The following is a 16,687-nucleotide window of genomic DNA, read 5'->3' on the forward strand; positions in this document are numbered from 1 at the left end:
CTCTCAGTATGTTGTTTCCGTACATTTTGCACAGTTTACAATAAATTTCTGTAGGTTTTAGGTTTTTTGCCAACAAAAACTGTATCACAGATCGCACCTCACAACTAGCGGGATTTTCGATGGCAGCGCACATTTCAAATTTGAATATCAAAAAAACCAGACACGCAGAGATGTTCCTGCTGTCACCGATGGGTGCTGACTGAGCTGCCGAGCATGCATATACCAAAATATACACAATCGTCGTGCGCCTAGCAGCGTTAGATGGATACAATCCCTACTTTCTGAATAGCCCTCATATTCTTGCAAACACATCCTCTGGCAAACCCAGGATGTCCTAGTCATTAGTAAAGATGATCAAACACAAGCAGTGATATCTCTTAATGACTTTCGGTCTTGTACCAACATTAATTATCACGTGTTCTATAAATGACTTAATTACTGGGATAAGGAATTGTGAAATCACTCTATTACTAGAAGAGACTAAAACCCCTATTTGCCATTTTACTGCCCTTACACTACTCGAACATTGGTTCGCCCTGTCTGAAATAGTTTGTTGTACTTTGTGCCACAGCCTATCTCAGTAGTTTAGATCTGGTATTAGTCTACACTCAAGTCTCAGACCTATCGGGTTGTTATAGCTAACAGTGGATTGTTGTTTAACATTTCTTCTTGTGACACAGTTATCCCCAATGTTAAGCTTTCTGCTCATTTAACTTACTCCCACAATGCTAGTCATAAACCGTTTATGTACTGCTAGCTGAAGTACTGTACCTACTGTGTTAACATGGCTAGAAAGCTTGCCAGGGTTACCCAACAATTCTAAGACATGATTTTTAGATTCAGTTACAAATTATTAGCTAAAGAACATGCACAAATCACTCTCGATCATGTAATAGTGTACGTCACTGAACGGAATTACAAAGATTACACACACCGAGGGATTATTCCCAGTGCTACAACTGTCCCTCTACCTCTAATCCTTGTTTGCCTCATTGTACGGATCTCGTATACCCCTGGCTATCATGAATGTTTTAAGCCATGACCTCAACCAGTACCCGAGCAGTAGCCATCAGGCGAACATTGTGGTCAATACCTAGGCACGCTTCAGGCACGGCCCTCCTTTGGCACGCTTCAGGCATGGCTCTCCTTTGGCAAGCTTCAGGTATGGCCCTCCTTTATGTTAGGATTTACAAAATAGTGGTTTGTGTTATTATGCTGATGTTGCCTTTAAATGGTCAAATTTTGTGTCTTGGCACAAGGTCACGCAGAGTCACTATAGTGAATAATTGTTTATCAAAGAATTTTGTATTTGAACATTAAAAGTTGTGCATATCAGGCACAAGGGTTATCTGACAATTTTTATTAAGAAATGTAGATGATTATACATTTTTGTAAACTGGAATCACAGACATGGCCTGTCTTTGTCAAACAAAGACCATTCCATGGCATTTATGTCAATAATAACTGTGCTACTGCTCCTTTCTAAATGGCCCTACACCCTGAATTCTTCCGAGGGTTTTTCACTGAGTGAGCCCTGTCCTAGAGTATTACAATTGCCCGTAATCTGTGAGGCCTACTAACTGAGCCTGTCGACCCCCTACAGTAGCACAAGCCCTGCCGGTTTTGACTGCAGCCCTACATCGCAGCCCCAGAACCCGGTCGTGTGCTGCTCAGCCGCTGTACCATTCACCACCTTGACCACACTCTCATGCCATCCACCAGCTCTGACAACAGTCGACCTCCTGACACCACCCTCACAATGATGGCATCGCGTCATCGAGCCCACTTCGAGACCCAATTCAAGGGCATTTCTCTGTAATTTTTTAAAATTTTGTAAAAAGTTTATGTAGCCATTCTACACATGACTTTCACAAATGTCAAAACCAAATCAGTTTAATGAATTATACGATTCGTAAACTATGCCCCTTTTAAACGATTTGCTATAATTCAATCCCCCCGATATTTCTAAGGGCCCATATTACCATAAATGTAGGCAGGACTTTCTGTGGGAGCCATTTAAATTTGCATTCAGTTTTATAATTTGTAAATCATTTTTGGAATCCATAAAATGGCTCTTTCAGAAGGGGGAAGAAATGTGCACGGTGAGCAGTTTTATTCAGAGGAAAAATGGGTTTTCAAATTTTTCATTTTAATTGTCTTTCATGTGACATAAGGTACTGCATCTCTGGTAAGACAGTGGCTGAGTCTGAGCCAGCACAGTACTGAATATTTTGCGTAACACCCACATTTGGGCCACATGAACATCGACCCACAGTAGCACCACTGACTATGGACACAGTGTCGAGTACCGCTGACAGAGGGATGCCCACTGAAGCACCCCCTGCCCACCCATAGGAGGACTGGGGGCCAATCACGTGGGGCACACTGGATGGGTTGGTGAAAATGCTCTCTCATCTGCCAGCTGGGTCCCTGATGGGATGTGTCCACTAGTTTCTCCCTTTGGGGGCGTAATGACTCTCAATTTAACAGCGGCAGCCTCCTGTTGCCGTATTGAGTTCGAGTTTAGTGTACCCCTTAGGCATATGCTTTTGGCAAAATAAAACCTCCACTGGTGACTGGAAACAGTCTTTTCAGTCTCCTAACACCACCATATGCCCCATGTCCAACTCCTTTTCCCATCCTGATCCTTCTTAGCTTTTGTGCCACTCGGCCCCCTTTTCTGGAATGGAACAGGCCCCCTCTCTTTGTTGTTGTGTCGATTAGCCCCTTCGCAGGGATGATCTTCACTTTCCTTTGTTGTCACGTGTAGTTTGTCGTCTTCTTATCATTGCGTGTGCACCCGCGTTATTACTGCTCATCTGTAATTTTTGCCCGTGCCACAAGCAGCCACATCAGTCTCTGTGTCATTTTCTACCTACAGTTTCCACCGACTTCTATGCAGACTCTGTGGTCAGGGATGCAATCCCCTGCCTCACATTTGATGAAGTATTTTATCAGCGCACCCTTTACTGTCGGGATCTGTCCTACAATGCCATTTTCCATGGAGTGAGACATCGAATCAAAGTGGGAGGGGATGCCACAGTTGTCGTCAGTGAACCACTTCGGCGCATAACAACAAGCCCGCCAGCTGAAGAGGAAGTTGCTGTCGTTCACACCAGGAAACCTTGCCGCAACGGACAACCCAGTTGGCAGCAACGAGGGCACTGTGCGGCACTTCTGTCGTGCCCCACTGGCTTTGTGCGACACGAGAGAGCTCCTTGTGTATACTGCAGCAGCTATTCTGCCCTTCTACTCTCAGTTGTATGCATGGCTGTGCTCCCAAATGTCGGCTCCTGTCAACACTGCCTGACAAGCTACACTAAACAACATATTCTTACTCTTGGTAATTTTAGAGCCACCACGGCTGCCAACACTGTAGCCTATCCTATCTGTCCTAGCACTTGTTTGGTTGTTAATGATCCTCATAGTGAGCATTTGTTTTGGTTAACACTTTCGTTACTTTCAGATTTTCTGTTATTGCAACATATTCTTTGTCTCTCTGCCCTACACTGTGGCACACTAATACGAATGTATTGTCTTGGCTACCCAGGCTGTCCGATCTGTGGTTTGCTCATCATAAAATACTGTGTTTTCATCTTGACGCAAAAGAAAAACAGAATACTGATGTTCACCAGCTCTAGGACTGCATCTCCAGTAGCTGCAGACTCAGCACTTAAACACCTGATTGCGATGTGGAATGCCTTGTTGCAGCCTTCTGCAAGTGTTCAAATCAACAAGTGGTTATGCACACTGTTTTTTCCCCTTGGCTGACATCCATACTACTGTGCAACAGAATCCATATTGACTTTGCTGGACCTTCCTTAGGCATTTTTTGGTTGTTGACACTTTTTTCAAGTTTTCTGTGTTGTTTGTTGCTTATCTACAGCAGCAGAAGTGATTGTCACGGCACTGTCAAACATTTTTTCTCACAGGCCTAGCTTGTACAGTGATTTTGGACACTGGAGCTCAATTTTTGGCTCATTCCTTTCAAGATCATTCCTCCAGTAATTGCATCCACTGGCATCACAGTTCGTTGTGGGCAGTATGCTGACCACGCTGTGCCAGTCCACCCTCCAGCCAGAGGACCACCCCCCAGGCAGATGGCACAGTTCGGTCTCTCAATAAACTAAATTCCTTCTTTTGAAGGGAGGGAGCAAGGAGGCTTCTTTGGCGTGCCCGCAGGTGCTGCCTGCATGAAAGTGGGTAACTCCTGCACCTATGCAGGCACCTCTTGCACCAATGCGGGTGGTACCTCCTGCACCTACACAGGCACCTCTTATACAGATGTAGGCACCTCCTGCACCGATGTAGGTAGCTCCTGCAACAATGCAGGCACTTCCTACCCAGACCTAGGAGCCTCCTGTACTGACACAGGCACCTCCTGCACCGATGTGGGGACCTCCAGGCACCTCCTGCACTAATGCAGCACCTCCCACACTGACAGGCATCTTCTGAATCAACACAAATGCTGCCACACTAATGCAGCCACCATCCACACTGATGCTGGTACTTGCCGCCTTCCTGCCGGCACCGCCTGTCCTTCCTCCAGACACTGTGACTCCCCAGCACACGGCACCTGGAGATGAGTATGCCACTGTTCTGCCTCTGCCTACAGGGTGTTGGGGTAGTGTGCCTGCTTTTCTGGAGGGGGAGGAAGGTGCAGGTTCATGCTACCTCCACTTCCGTCATTGCTCGCTGGTTAACACAGTCCCAGAACTGTGCGAGCCCAGGAAAACTGCTTCAGACATTATGGATGTGTCAACTATCAGCACATTGTGAAGGCACAGGCATCTAGTCGCTCTTCCCTCCTCCCGAACCCCCAGGGAAGGAGGGGGTGTAGTAACCTGCACATTACTACACCCTCAGTGCCACTACCACAGTGCACACCAGACAGTTTGCGCACTGCGGGATTCGGCTATTCCAGAGCCCCACCAGAGGCCGCTGATGCAGTCTGGCACTTCAACTGCCTGCAGCTGATAGCTAGTGGCCCCTGGTGGGCAAATGCTCTTTATATTGCTGTGCACTGGCAATGATGTGTGTCCAGTATCTGTATTGTCTACTTATGTTTACACTTTCAAACGATGACTGAATAAACAGTGGATTTCTTAATACTGTGTCTCTTATTGTGTTCAGAGCCACAAAAAAATATCTCAAAGAAAACTATCTATTGATAAATAGTCAGCACAGATACAGAAAATTTTGCTTTTGTGCAACACAGCTAGTTCTTTATTCTCATGAAATGAGTGCTACTGAGAGGGGATCTCCAATTAATTCGATATTTCTATATTTTCAGAACGCTTTTGATACTGTTCCTCACAAGCAGCTACCAATCAAATTGTGTGCCTAAGGAGTATCAACTTAATTGTGCAACTGGATTCATGATTTCCTGTCAAATAGGTCACAGTTCACAGTAACTGACGTAAAGTCATCGATTAAAACATAAATGATATCTGGTGTTCCCCAAGTGTTCTATGTCCTCTGCTATTCCTAAGCTATATAAGTGATTTAGGAGACAAATTGAGTAGCCACGTTATTAGAGTGTTTGCGATGATGCTGTCAATTACCATTGAGTAAAGTCATCAGAAGAGCAAAGCTAATTGCAAAATGATTTACACAAAATATATGTATGGTGCAAAAAGCGTCAATTGACCCTAAATACTGAAATGTGTGAGTACTAGAAGGAAGCCATTAAATTTCAGTTACATGATAAATCACATAAATGTAAAGGCTGTTAATTCAACTAAATACCCAAGGATAACGATTATGAACAACTAAAACTGGAATGATCACATAGATAATGTTGTGAGGAGGCGAACCAAAGACTTTGTTTTATTGGCAGAACAGTTAGAAGCTGTAACAAATCCACTAAGTAGACTTCTGATAGAGTACTGCTGTGTGGTATGGGATCCTTACCAGATAGGATTGATGGAGGACATCAAAATTTTCAAAGGAGGGCAGCTATTTTTGCATTATCACGAAATAGGGGAGAGTGTGTCATGGGTACAATATGTGAATCGGGGTAGCAATCATTAAAACAAAGGCGTTTTTTGTTGCAGCAAGATCTATTCACAAAATTTCAATCTACAACTTTCTCCTCTGAATGTGAAAATATTTTGCTGATACCCCCCTGAATAGGGAAAATTATCACTTTAATTAAATAAGAAAAATCAGAGCTTGGACAGAAAGATTTAAGTGTCATTTTTTTCTGTGTGCTGTTCAAGAGTGGAACAGTAGAGCAGTAGTGTGAAAAATGGCTGAATGAACCCTCTGCCAGGCAGTTAAGTGTGAACTGTGGAGTAGTCACATAGATGTAGAATTCTGAAGAACTCCACACAAAAAGCTGAGAGAAAAAGAAGTCTCCGTGATGACTGTTCCTAGTTCTGCAACAAACACTCATTCGCTCATATTCAGGAACTATGACATATCCAAATTAAAAAGTAACAAAATTGCGTACCATAACAAAAGTGTTGTAAAAATAGAGGTAATTTTTTTGTGAAAGCTCATAAATAAATTTCAGTATAATGGGTCAAGAGCACAGATATGAACACTCTACTTACAATTAGTACACCCAATATAAACTTTTTCACATTTACTCCCATCAACCACTATAATTTTAAATATAAATAAACCTTGCTAAAAGAAAACACTGGCTTCGGCACACCAAAATTCTTGCTTATTTGTGGCCAATCTCGGGTGTTCAGAACAAATTCAACATCTGGGATTTTTGGAAGTAGCTCCAGAAGAAAATGTTCCACACCTGCACAGCGAGCTGGAAACATGCACGTTTCCTCACGATACAAATGATGGTTTATCACTTGGTACCTTGTGCCCCTGAAAAGCAAAATTATAAAAATTAAGAGGAAATTTAACTCATTTATTTGCTAAATTCATGGCATAGATTACAGAGCATTGAAGTATGGATGCAATAAAAATTTGACGATTTAGGAACGGGAGAGAATCAGTAGGACAATGAGACTTTTGTAATTGTTATAGAGCCAACATTCTTCAGAAGTACCCACAAGATAAGGAATCCCCATTCCTAGTGGGCTGCTAATCCTAATACAATTAAGAAAACTATGCTAATCCTAAGACAATTAAGAAAACTAAATAAGAACACAATATGAGTTAATCATTCAGATTTGACAAAACAAGATGATACTCTACCTCATACTCTTATTTTAAATTTTAAATGTGTGTGTGTATACAGACAAATCACTAGCAGATGATCTGATGACGTTTTATGCCTGCTTAGGGGAAAAAAAGAAGACAAACAGATTGTAATATCCCTTTGGTGGTAAGATCATTAGAGATGAAAAACATGTGTATATGAAAGGATAGTGAGGAAAATTTACTACATCCTCAGCATTTGCCTTATGTTATTTAATGAAACTACTAAAAAACTAAATATGTGTGGCTGGGCATGGATTTAAACCCTGCTCTTCTCAAATGGGACTCCAGTATGCCTGCTTAGGAAGTGAAAACTTTTGAAATACGAATCCATAAACAACAAAAGCTTTAAGAGAAAGAGTGCTTCATTAGTACATGTTAAATTCTTTAAAGTGGTTTAATAGTGAGTGTTGCTTGGAAACAACGGAAAATGAAATCTGGACCAGATATTTCCTTTCACTTCACTGCAAAGAATTCTAAAGAAATGAACTGCTACAAGATCACTGTGTGCTACAGGAACTCAACCACACAGTTTGGTGTTAATGAGAAGACTAACATGGAGCAATAAAACTTTGCAGCAGTCCATCCAAAACATGCCACAGCAGTGCACAGCAGGCTGAATTACCCTCTGTATCATTCATTCCATTAGATTTATTTTTAATAAATTTCTCTAACTTGCAACATTTCCATCCTCTGTTCACTAACTGCTGAATGCTAATATTGAAGAGTTTGGAAATTATACGGATTTTCACGGCTGCTCATAAATTAATATCAATAACCGTACTCTGGAGTTTACATTTACCACATTTTGACCACCTTTCTGGCAATTTGTGGACACCACGCCAATAGAAATGTTTGTCTTTTGAAGCAAACCAATCAGACACCCGATTTTCGACTTCTTCATAGGAATCAAAGTGTTCCTCAGCCAATGCGTGTCCCATTGATGAAAACAAATGGTAGTCGGAAGGGGCCAAGTCTGGTAAATATGGCAGGTGGGGTAGCAGCTCCCAGCCAAGTGTTTTGATTGTATCCTGAACCAGTTTTGCTTTGTGTGCATTGTCGTGTAAAAAAAATTACTTTGCCATGTCTTCTGGCCCATTCTGGTCTTTTTTCGATCAATGCATAGTTCAAATTGATCATTTGTTGTCTGAGGCGATTAGCATTCACAGTTTCACCGGGTTTTAGAAGCTCATGATACACCACACCTATCTGATCCCACCAAACACAAAGCATTGTCTTCTTGCCGAATCGATCTGGTTTTGCAGTCGATGTTGATGGCTGTCCCAGATTAACCCATGATTTTTCCCATTTAGGATTCTTAAAATAAATGCATTTTTCATCGCCAGTAACAATTAGATGCAAAATTGATTTTCTTTCATGACAAATGGTTTTTCGGTTTTCCATCTGTCTTTCATTCAATTCATGTGGCACCCATTTTCCACACTTTTGGATCTTTCTCATAGCTTTCAAATGGTCAGAAATTGTTTGTTGTGCAACATTTAGCATTACTGCCATTTGCTTCTGACTCAAAGTATCATCTTCATCCAATATTGCTTGCAATTCAGCATCTTTGAACTTTTTTGATGGTCTTCCACGTTCTTCATTTATTACATCAAAATCATTATTTCTGAACCATTGAAACCATCTTTTGCACATTGCTTCTGATAGAGCACGATCACCATATGCCTCGACAAGCATTCGATGTGACTCTGCAGCACTTTTTTTCAAATGGAAACAAAAAATTAATGCTTTCCGCAAATCGTCACTTTCTGGTACAAAATTCGACATTGTTAACACGATGAAAACATATGATGTCGTTTGTTCTGTGACTCGATGTATACTAAATATCTTTGACAGATGTCATACCGACCAAACAAAAAAAAAAAAAATTAAGGCTCATTCAAAACAAATGTTCCCTATTGACACATTTTTATCTTAACGCTAATTTCATACTAGTACACCTGGTATATATGCCCTCAAACTTCCAAAGTAGTTCATGGATAGGAAACATCTTCAGTCGAAATTAAATAAAATGTGCATTAAGAGTAAATGGTTAAAGATTAGGCAATATAAAAATAAATACAAAACTTTCCAGTCTGTAGAAGATGGCAAGTCAATCACCCTCAGTTCATTTTATGGTGAAACATTCAGAACAACAGATGGTGTTCCAACTAGGTGTGGGAGTATATTAGTGTTCTGATGGCACAACGAAATTTGGGAGACACACTCGATGAAGGGCAGCCTCGGACTTAGTACATTGGATGTGCAGACTGGTGTGAGGCCTCGTGTTGTCACGGAGGAGATATTCATTTGCATTTTTGTGGTGATGAACATGCTGAAGTCATTTCTTCAATTCCCTCAGTGTAGCACAACACACATCAGAGTTGATCATTGCACCAGACACGAAAGAGAATAACCCCTTCAAAGTTCCAGAAGACCGTCACGACGATTTTACCAGCTGAGGGTGTGGATTTGAACTTTTTCTTCAGAAGTTGTGGAAAGTGGTGGCACTATACACAGTCTTCAAAATGGCGTCTGTAATGGGGGTGTATTCCAGACAGAGAACTATAATTGAGTTTCTTTTGGCAGGAAACCAGAGCATTGCAGATATTCGTAGGCACACGTAGAACGTCTACAGAGACCTGGCAGTGAACAAAAGCACGGTGAGTCACCGGCCAAAGTGTCAGTCACTGTCACAACGAGGTCGTGCAAACTTGTCCGATCTCCCACGTGCCAGTCAGCTGCACACAGCTGTGACACCTGCAGTGTAGAAACCTGCGAACACTCTTATTCGAGGTGATCGACAGATCACAATCGAACAACTTGCTGCACAACTGGACGTCTCTGTCGGTATTGCTGACACGCTCGTCCACCAATTTGGGTACCGAAAGGTGAGTGCCCACTAAGTTCCTCGCCATCTAGCAGAAGACCGTAAAGAGCAACAGAGGACCGTTTGTGGGGAATTGCTTGCACGTTATGGGACCGATCGTGACAATTTTTTGTGGAACATTGTTGCCTCACCACCACTCCATTAATTGCCGTTTTGTTTCCGGTTCAAAGTGATGAACCCGTTTCATCACTAGCAACAATGTTCCACAAAAAATTGTCACGATCGGTCCCATAACGTGCAAGCAATTCCCCACAAACGGTCCTCTGTTGCTCTTTACGGTCTTCTGCTAGATGGCGAGGAACTTAGTGGACACTCACCTTTCGGTACCCAAATTGGTGGACGAGCATGTCAGCAATACCGACAGAGACGTCCAGTTGTGCAGCAAGTTGTTCGATTGTGATCTGTCGATCACCTCAAATAAGAGTGTTCGCAGGTTTCTACACTGCAGGTGTCACAGCTGTGTGCAGCTGACCGGCACGTGGGAGATCGGACAAGTTTGCACGACCTCATTGTGACAGTGACTGACACTTTGGCCGGTGACTCACCGTGCTTTTGTTCACTGCCAGGTTTCTGTAGACGTTCTGCGTGTGCCTACGAATATCTGCAATGCTCTGGTTTCCTGCCAAAAGGAACTCATTTATAGTTCTCTGTCTGGAATACACCCCCATTACAGACGCCATTTTGAAGACTGTGTATAGTGCCACCACTTTCCACAACTTCATGAAATTATAGGGGCTGAAGTGGGAATATTCCATGATGTGCTACAGTAAATTCTGCATTTTTTCAATAGAAATTGGCTGACGGAAAAAAAGTGTTGCATTAATTATTGAGTGCCCCTTGTATAAACTATTGGCTGTTTTGACTTTACTGTTTTGCTTTGTTGCAAAGGTCTACACTGGCAATTATGCCCTGCACTCCACAACTTGCATATTACAATGCCTGTTAGCACGGAACCCCACAGGCAAAATAAACTCTCTCACTGTTTCTTTGCTGTCATTGGAAGTCATCGGTACAAGAGACAAAAAAGTTTCCATTGACTTTTTACTTGATCATATGGTTCACAGATTGAAAAGACAGTTGCTTCACAACATATTTAAGTAGTTAGTCAACAGAACATTTAAATCCAGTAGTTTTCATCATTATTATTATAATCATCAGATCCCCCCTCCTGCCCCCCCCCCCCTCTCTCTCTCTCTCTCTCTCTCTCTCTCTCTCTCTCTCTCTCTCTCTCTCTCTCTCTCTCTCCCCCCCCTCCCCCCCCTCATCCCCCTCCTCCACCTCCCCCCACCTCACACTCACTCTCTCTCTCTCTCTCTCTCTCTCTACTGTATAAAAATGTGAGGTAGTAGCAAAAAGGTCTACTTAAAAACTGTCTACAAGATGACACTCAATAATATTCTTGCTGCATAGTTCTGTGCAAAGAATATGTTCTGTTTTTGAGATCGAGTTTTCACTAGAATATAATTACAGTGGGAATTACTGAATGCAAATAATTTATTTTACCAATTTATTTCTCTGAGACGTTTAATGGCACCAGTGGCAGAAAGTGCTGAACTGTGTAGTTTAACAAGATGCTTTCTTTTTATTTAAATTCTCATTAATATATTATACAAGAACTGAACCTTGTAGAGTTCATTAATGATTTCTACCAGACAGGGAGAGAGCCCCACACCTTCTTTTAATTTAGTATGGCATGGACCATTTATTAACTACAGCATTAGGTTCATAGACCTCAATTTTGATAGGAAAATGTAGTGAAAGGCCTAGTATAGCTAGGAAAAAATAGCAACTGGTGCTATGTTTCTGTTTCATGCTCATAGAATTTGTTGAGTGAATGTTTAAAGGGCAATCTCAGAAACTCTTCCAAAAATCAAAGTGATTATCATGTATACTATAATCACAAAATTTGGCCATTATGGTACAGTACATAACTTACTCTATTTTTCTGGGGATAATCTAGTCCAAATTATCAGTCAACATATTAAGTAAATGCTTAGGTACTATCAACAACAGCCAATCCTGAAAGCTGACTAAATTAATGCTTTTCAGAGTGCTTGACTTGATATTTTCGAATACAGTTTGCTTGAAGTTGTGTGCAGATGTTACTTTTCTGAAACCACTAAGTGAATAGTCCCTCAATGCATCTCCGAGTGAGGTATATTAATAAATGCTTTGTGTGAAATTGTGGTTGCTTCCAAGAGTTCAGACTGTTTGATTTTGGGAATAGAGGAAAATGGTTAGTTGGTTTGTTTAAAAGAGGGGGGGAAGGGACCAAACTGCTAGGTCATCGATCCCTCGTTCCGATTAAAATAATTCCACAAGGATGGGAGTAAAATTATCGAGATGTACAAAACACAGCTGGAAGAAAGGAGAAAACCACAAGAATGACAGAAGGGCAACAAACACTAAAATTGACAAAATCGGACAAGAAAACCACAGAGATACGCAAGGCTGGCTGACCATGAGAATAAAAAGGAGAAGCGAGCCACTCTGCAACACATTAAATTGTCCACCCTAAAAGCACTAGGGTGGAGGACACAGAGGGACAAAGGACAAGTGTTAAAACTTATATCAAATCATAAAACCCACCCTCACAAATACAACTTAAAACTTAAGCTGCTGTTGAGGCATTGTCACCCAACATTGAAGGTAGGGTGCTGGGAAAGTTAAAAGACTGCCGCAGAGCGGCTAAAAGTGAGCAGTCCAGTAAGAGGTGGATGACCGTCATTTGTGAACCACAGCGACACCGAGGTGGGACCTCATGATGGAGGAGGTAACCATGCATTAGCCACATATGGCCAATGCAAAGCCAGCAAAGGACAATTAATTCCCTGCAAGAGGACCGCATGGGAGACTTCCACACATTAGCAATCTCCTTAACGACATGCAGTTTGTTTCGCGTACTGTTAAGCCACTCCGTCTCCCAAAGTTGAAAAATCCTGTGGAGTAAGACAGAACACAGGTCAGTTTCGAAGATGCCCATCTCCAACAGCAGTTTCTGTGTAGCCCATTTGGCCAGCCTGTCAGCAAGTTCATTGCCTGGGATTCCGACATGTCCTCGGGTCCATACGAACACCACTGAACGATGGGACCGTTCCAGGGCATATATGGAATCCTGAATGGCTGCTACCAAAGGATAACGAGGGTAGCACTGGTCAATAGCTCAATAGCTTGTAAGCTACTCAACGAGTCAGTACACAGAAGAAATGACTCCCCAGGGCATGAGCAGATGTGCTCAAGAGCATGAGATATGGCCACCACTTTTGCAGCCAAAACACTACAGCCATCTGGCAAGGAGTGCTGTTCAATATGTCCTCCAAGAACATACGCAAAGCCTACGTGACCGTCAGCCATCAAGCCATCGGTGTAAACCACTTCATGGCCCCGGTACATGTTGAGAATCGAGAGGAAGTGGTGGCGGAGAGCTGCAGGGTTAACGGCATCCATAGGGCCATGCAAAAGGTCCACAAGAATTTGCGGCCTAGGTGTACACCATGGAGGTGTATGTGAATGGATCTTGAGGAGAGGTGGTAACAGGAAGAACTCCAGTTCAGACAGAAGGGACTGGATTTGAACTGGTCATAAGCCCTGACCTGGGCCGCCGATGCGGGACATGAACCGCCATGGTTGGGAAAAGGAGACAGTAATTTGGATGCGCAGGAGAACAACGAATGTGTGCAAAATTAACTGGCAAGCAGTTGTGCATGCCTAATGTTCAATGGAGGGACACCGGCCTCCACCAACACACTGGTCACTGAACTAGTTCTAAAATCTCCCGTCACTAGGCGAACGCCACAGTGGTACACTGGATTGAGTAAATGCAACGCTGAAGGCGTCGCCGAACCATAAACCAGACTTCCGTAGTCAAGGTGGGCTGAACAAGGGCTCTGTAAAGCTGCAGCAGCGTAGAGTGATCTGCACCCCAGTTGGTGTTACTCAGGCAGTGGAGGGTGTTGAGGTGCTGCCAGCACTTCCGCTTAAGCTGACGAAGGTGAGGTAGCCAAGTCAATCGGGCGTCAAATACCAGTCCTAAGAATCAATATGTCTCCACTACAGTGACTGTTTTGTCATTAAGGTAAAGTTCTGGTTCTGGATGAATGGTGCCACGCCGACAAAAATGCATGAGACACAACTTTGTGGCTGAAAACTGGAAGCCTTGGGAGAGAACCCATGATTGCGCCTTGCGAATGGCTCACTGTAGGCACCAATCAGCAACACCAGTGCTGAAGGAGCAGTACGAAATGCAGAAGTCATCTGCATTCAGAGAAGGTGAGACTGGCAGCCCTACAGCTGCTGCTAGACAGTTAATAGCCACTAAAAATAGAGAGACACTCAGCACGGAGTCCTGCGGCATGCCATTCTCCTGAATATGGGGGGGAACTATGGGAGGCACCGACTTGGACAAAGAAAGTACAGAGCGACAGGAAGTTTTGGATAAAAATTGGAAGCAGGCCCTGGAGACCCCACTCATACAATGTGGCAAGGATATGATGTTGCCAGGTCGTGTCATATGCTTTATGTAAGTCAAAAAAGATGGTAACCAGATGTTGGCATCTGGAAAAGGCTGTTCAGATGGAAGACTCGAGGGACACAAGATTATCGGTGGTACAGCGACCCTGGCGGAAGCTGCCCTGACATAGAGCCAGTAGGCCACGTGACGCCAGGACCCAGCCCAACCGCCAACACCATACGCCCCAGCAGCTTACAAAGAAAGTTGGTGAGGCTGATGAGCCGATAGCTATCCGCGTCAAGTGGGTTTTGACCGGGACAAGCTCCCACTCTGTAAATGGAGAGTTATAGGGTTCACTGTGGCCTGTAGTGAACAAGAGGACTTTCCTTTCCATCCACCCTCTGAGGGTGCGAAAGGCTGGGGAGTAGTTCTCCAATGCAGAGGCTCGAGCACAGTGCTCAGCAAAGTTCTCAGCAATTGCGATTGCGTCAGTAGATAACATGCCATTGATGTTAATGCCAGGGACACCTGTTGGGGTCTCGTACCCAAAAAGATGTCTGATCTTCGTCCAGACATGGGAAGGTGACGTATCGCACCCAATGGTCGACACGTACCTCTCCCAACACTCCTGTTTCCGTTGTTTTATAAGCTGACGAAAGTGGGCACAGAGCCGCATAAAGGCTATTAGGTGCTCTAGGGAAGGGTGTCACTTATGTCACTGTACAGCCCGCCGACGCTCTTTAATTGCCTCAGCAACTTCTGGCGACTATCTTTTGCTGGGGGCACCCTAAAGAATGAGGGATCGTGTTTTCCGCTGCAGAAACGATCATTGTAGTGACCTGCATCATGTGGGGGAGATTCAGCGGTGACAGCAGAGGTGAAGGCTACCCAGTCTGCCTTGTTTAAAGCCCATCTGGGTAGGTTGTGCAGGAGCAACAGGGAGGGAAGTGCCCCCCCCCCCCCCCCTCCCACCATCAAGGGGGCAGGTGGAATGTGATGGCTCTGTAAGCGGCGGAACGGAAGGTGCTAGAACCGTTGTCGTAATGGTGGTGTAGGTTGACGTCATATGCACAGGATGAAGCCTCTCATATTTTCTCTTAGCCTCTGTGTAGGTCAGTCAGTCCAGGGTCTTGTATTCCATTATTTTTCTTTCTTTCTGGTGAATCTTGCAGTCTGGCGAGCAAGGCGAATAGTGCTCCCCACAGTTGACACAGATGGGAGGTGGGGCACATGGTGGGGCACATGGTGGTACTGGGATGTGAAGGACATCTACAATCCTGACAGGTGACGCTGGAAGTTCAGCAGGAAGACATATGGTCGAACTTCCAGCACTTAAAGCACCGCATCGGGGGAGGGATATACGGCTTTATGTCACAGCGGTAGACCATCACCTTGACCTTCTCGGGTAATGTGTCACCCTCGAAGGCCAAGATGAAAGCACCAGTGGCAACCTGATTATCCCTCGGACCCCGGTGTACGCGTTGGACGAAATGGACACCTCGGTGTTCTAAATTGGAGTGCAGCTCATCGGCAGACTGCAAAAGAAGGTCCCTGTAAAATATGATACACAGGCAAGTTGTGCCCGTGACTGGGCAGAGGATGCTGTTTTGATCAAGACCAACCCAGACCACATTTTGGACAAGTCCTCCACCTCCCCAAACTTGACCTCTAAGTATTCCACAAAAAACTGAGGTTTCATTGACAAGAAAGATTCCCCATCAACTCTCGTACATACGAGGTACCGGGGTGAATAAGCTTTGCTGCCATCCTTAGCCTGGTGTTCCTCCCATGGTTTGGCCGGGGTGTGGGGGGAGGGGGATGATGATTTGGCCGGCACTAAAATGTAGACTTTCACGGCTGGAAATATCATGTCCATTATAATTATCCGGGCTGTTATGCCGTGGTCAGTTGATGAATTCTGTGTCGATTCCCAACGTTTCGTCTCCGACTACGGGAGACATCTTCAAGCTAGCTATGGACCCCGGATAATTATAATGGACATGATTTGGCTGGCGTCGTATTTCTGAGCACTGAAGTTAGGCCTTGACTGCTTAGAGACTGCTGGTGTTTGACCACCAGCAGGAGATGACGTACTACGCTTCATGGCGTGTCATCCACCCTGATGCCGCCCACTCTGACTAGGGGCCATCCCCACAGGCGCCAACCTGCCGCAGTAAAGG

The 16,687-nt window shown here is 44.0% G+C and overlaps 1 protein-coding gene across 1 annotated transcript in view; it reads right to left on the bottom strand.

Annotated features, from left to right (window-relative positions):
* LOC126184943 (O-glucosyltransferase rumi homolog) overlaps positions 1 to 16,687 on the bottom strand; it is a 128,164-nt gene that overhangs the window by 85,382 nt on the left and 26,095 nt on the right. The window contains exon 3 of the mRNA XM_049927616.1: positions 6,630 to 6,831. Within this exon, the coding sequence (XP_049783573.1) occupies positions 6,630 to 6,831 (202 nt within the window). The remainder of the gene's footprint in view (positions 1 to 6,629; positions 6,832 to 16,687) is intronic.

This window comes from Schistocerca cancellata, chromosome 4 (assembly GCF_023864275.1).
Source record: "Schistocerca cancellata isolate TAMUIC-IGC-003103 chromosome 4, iqSchCanc2.1, whole genome shotgun sequence".
NCBI lineage: Eukaryota > Metazoa > Arthropoda > Insecta > Orthoptera > Acrididae > Schistocerca > Schistocerca cancellata.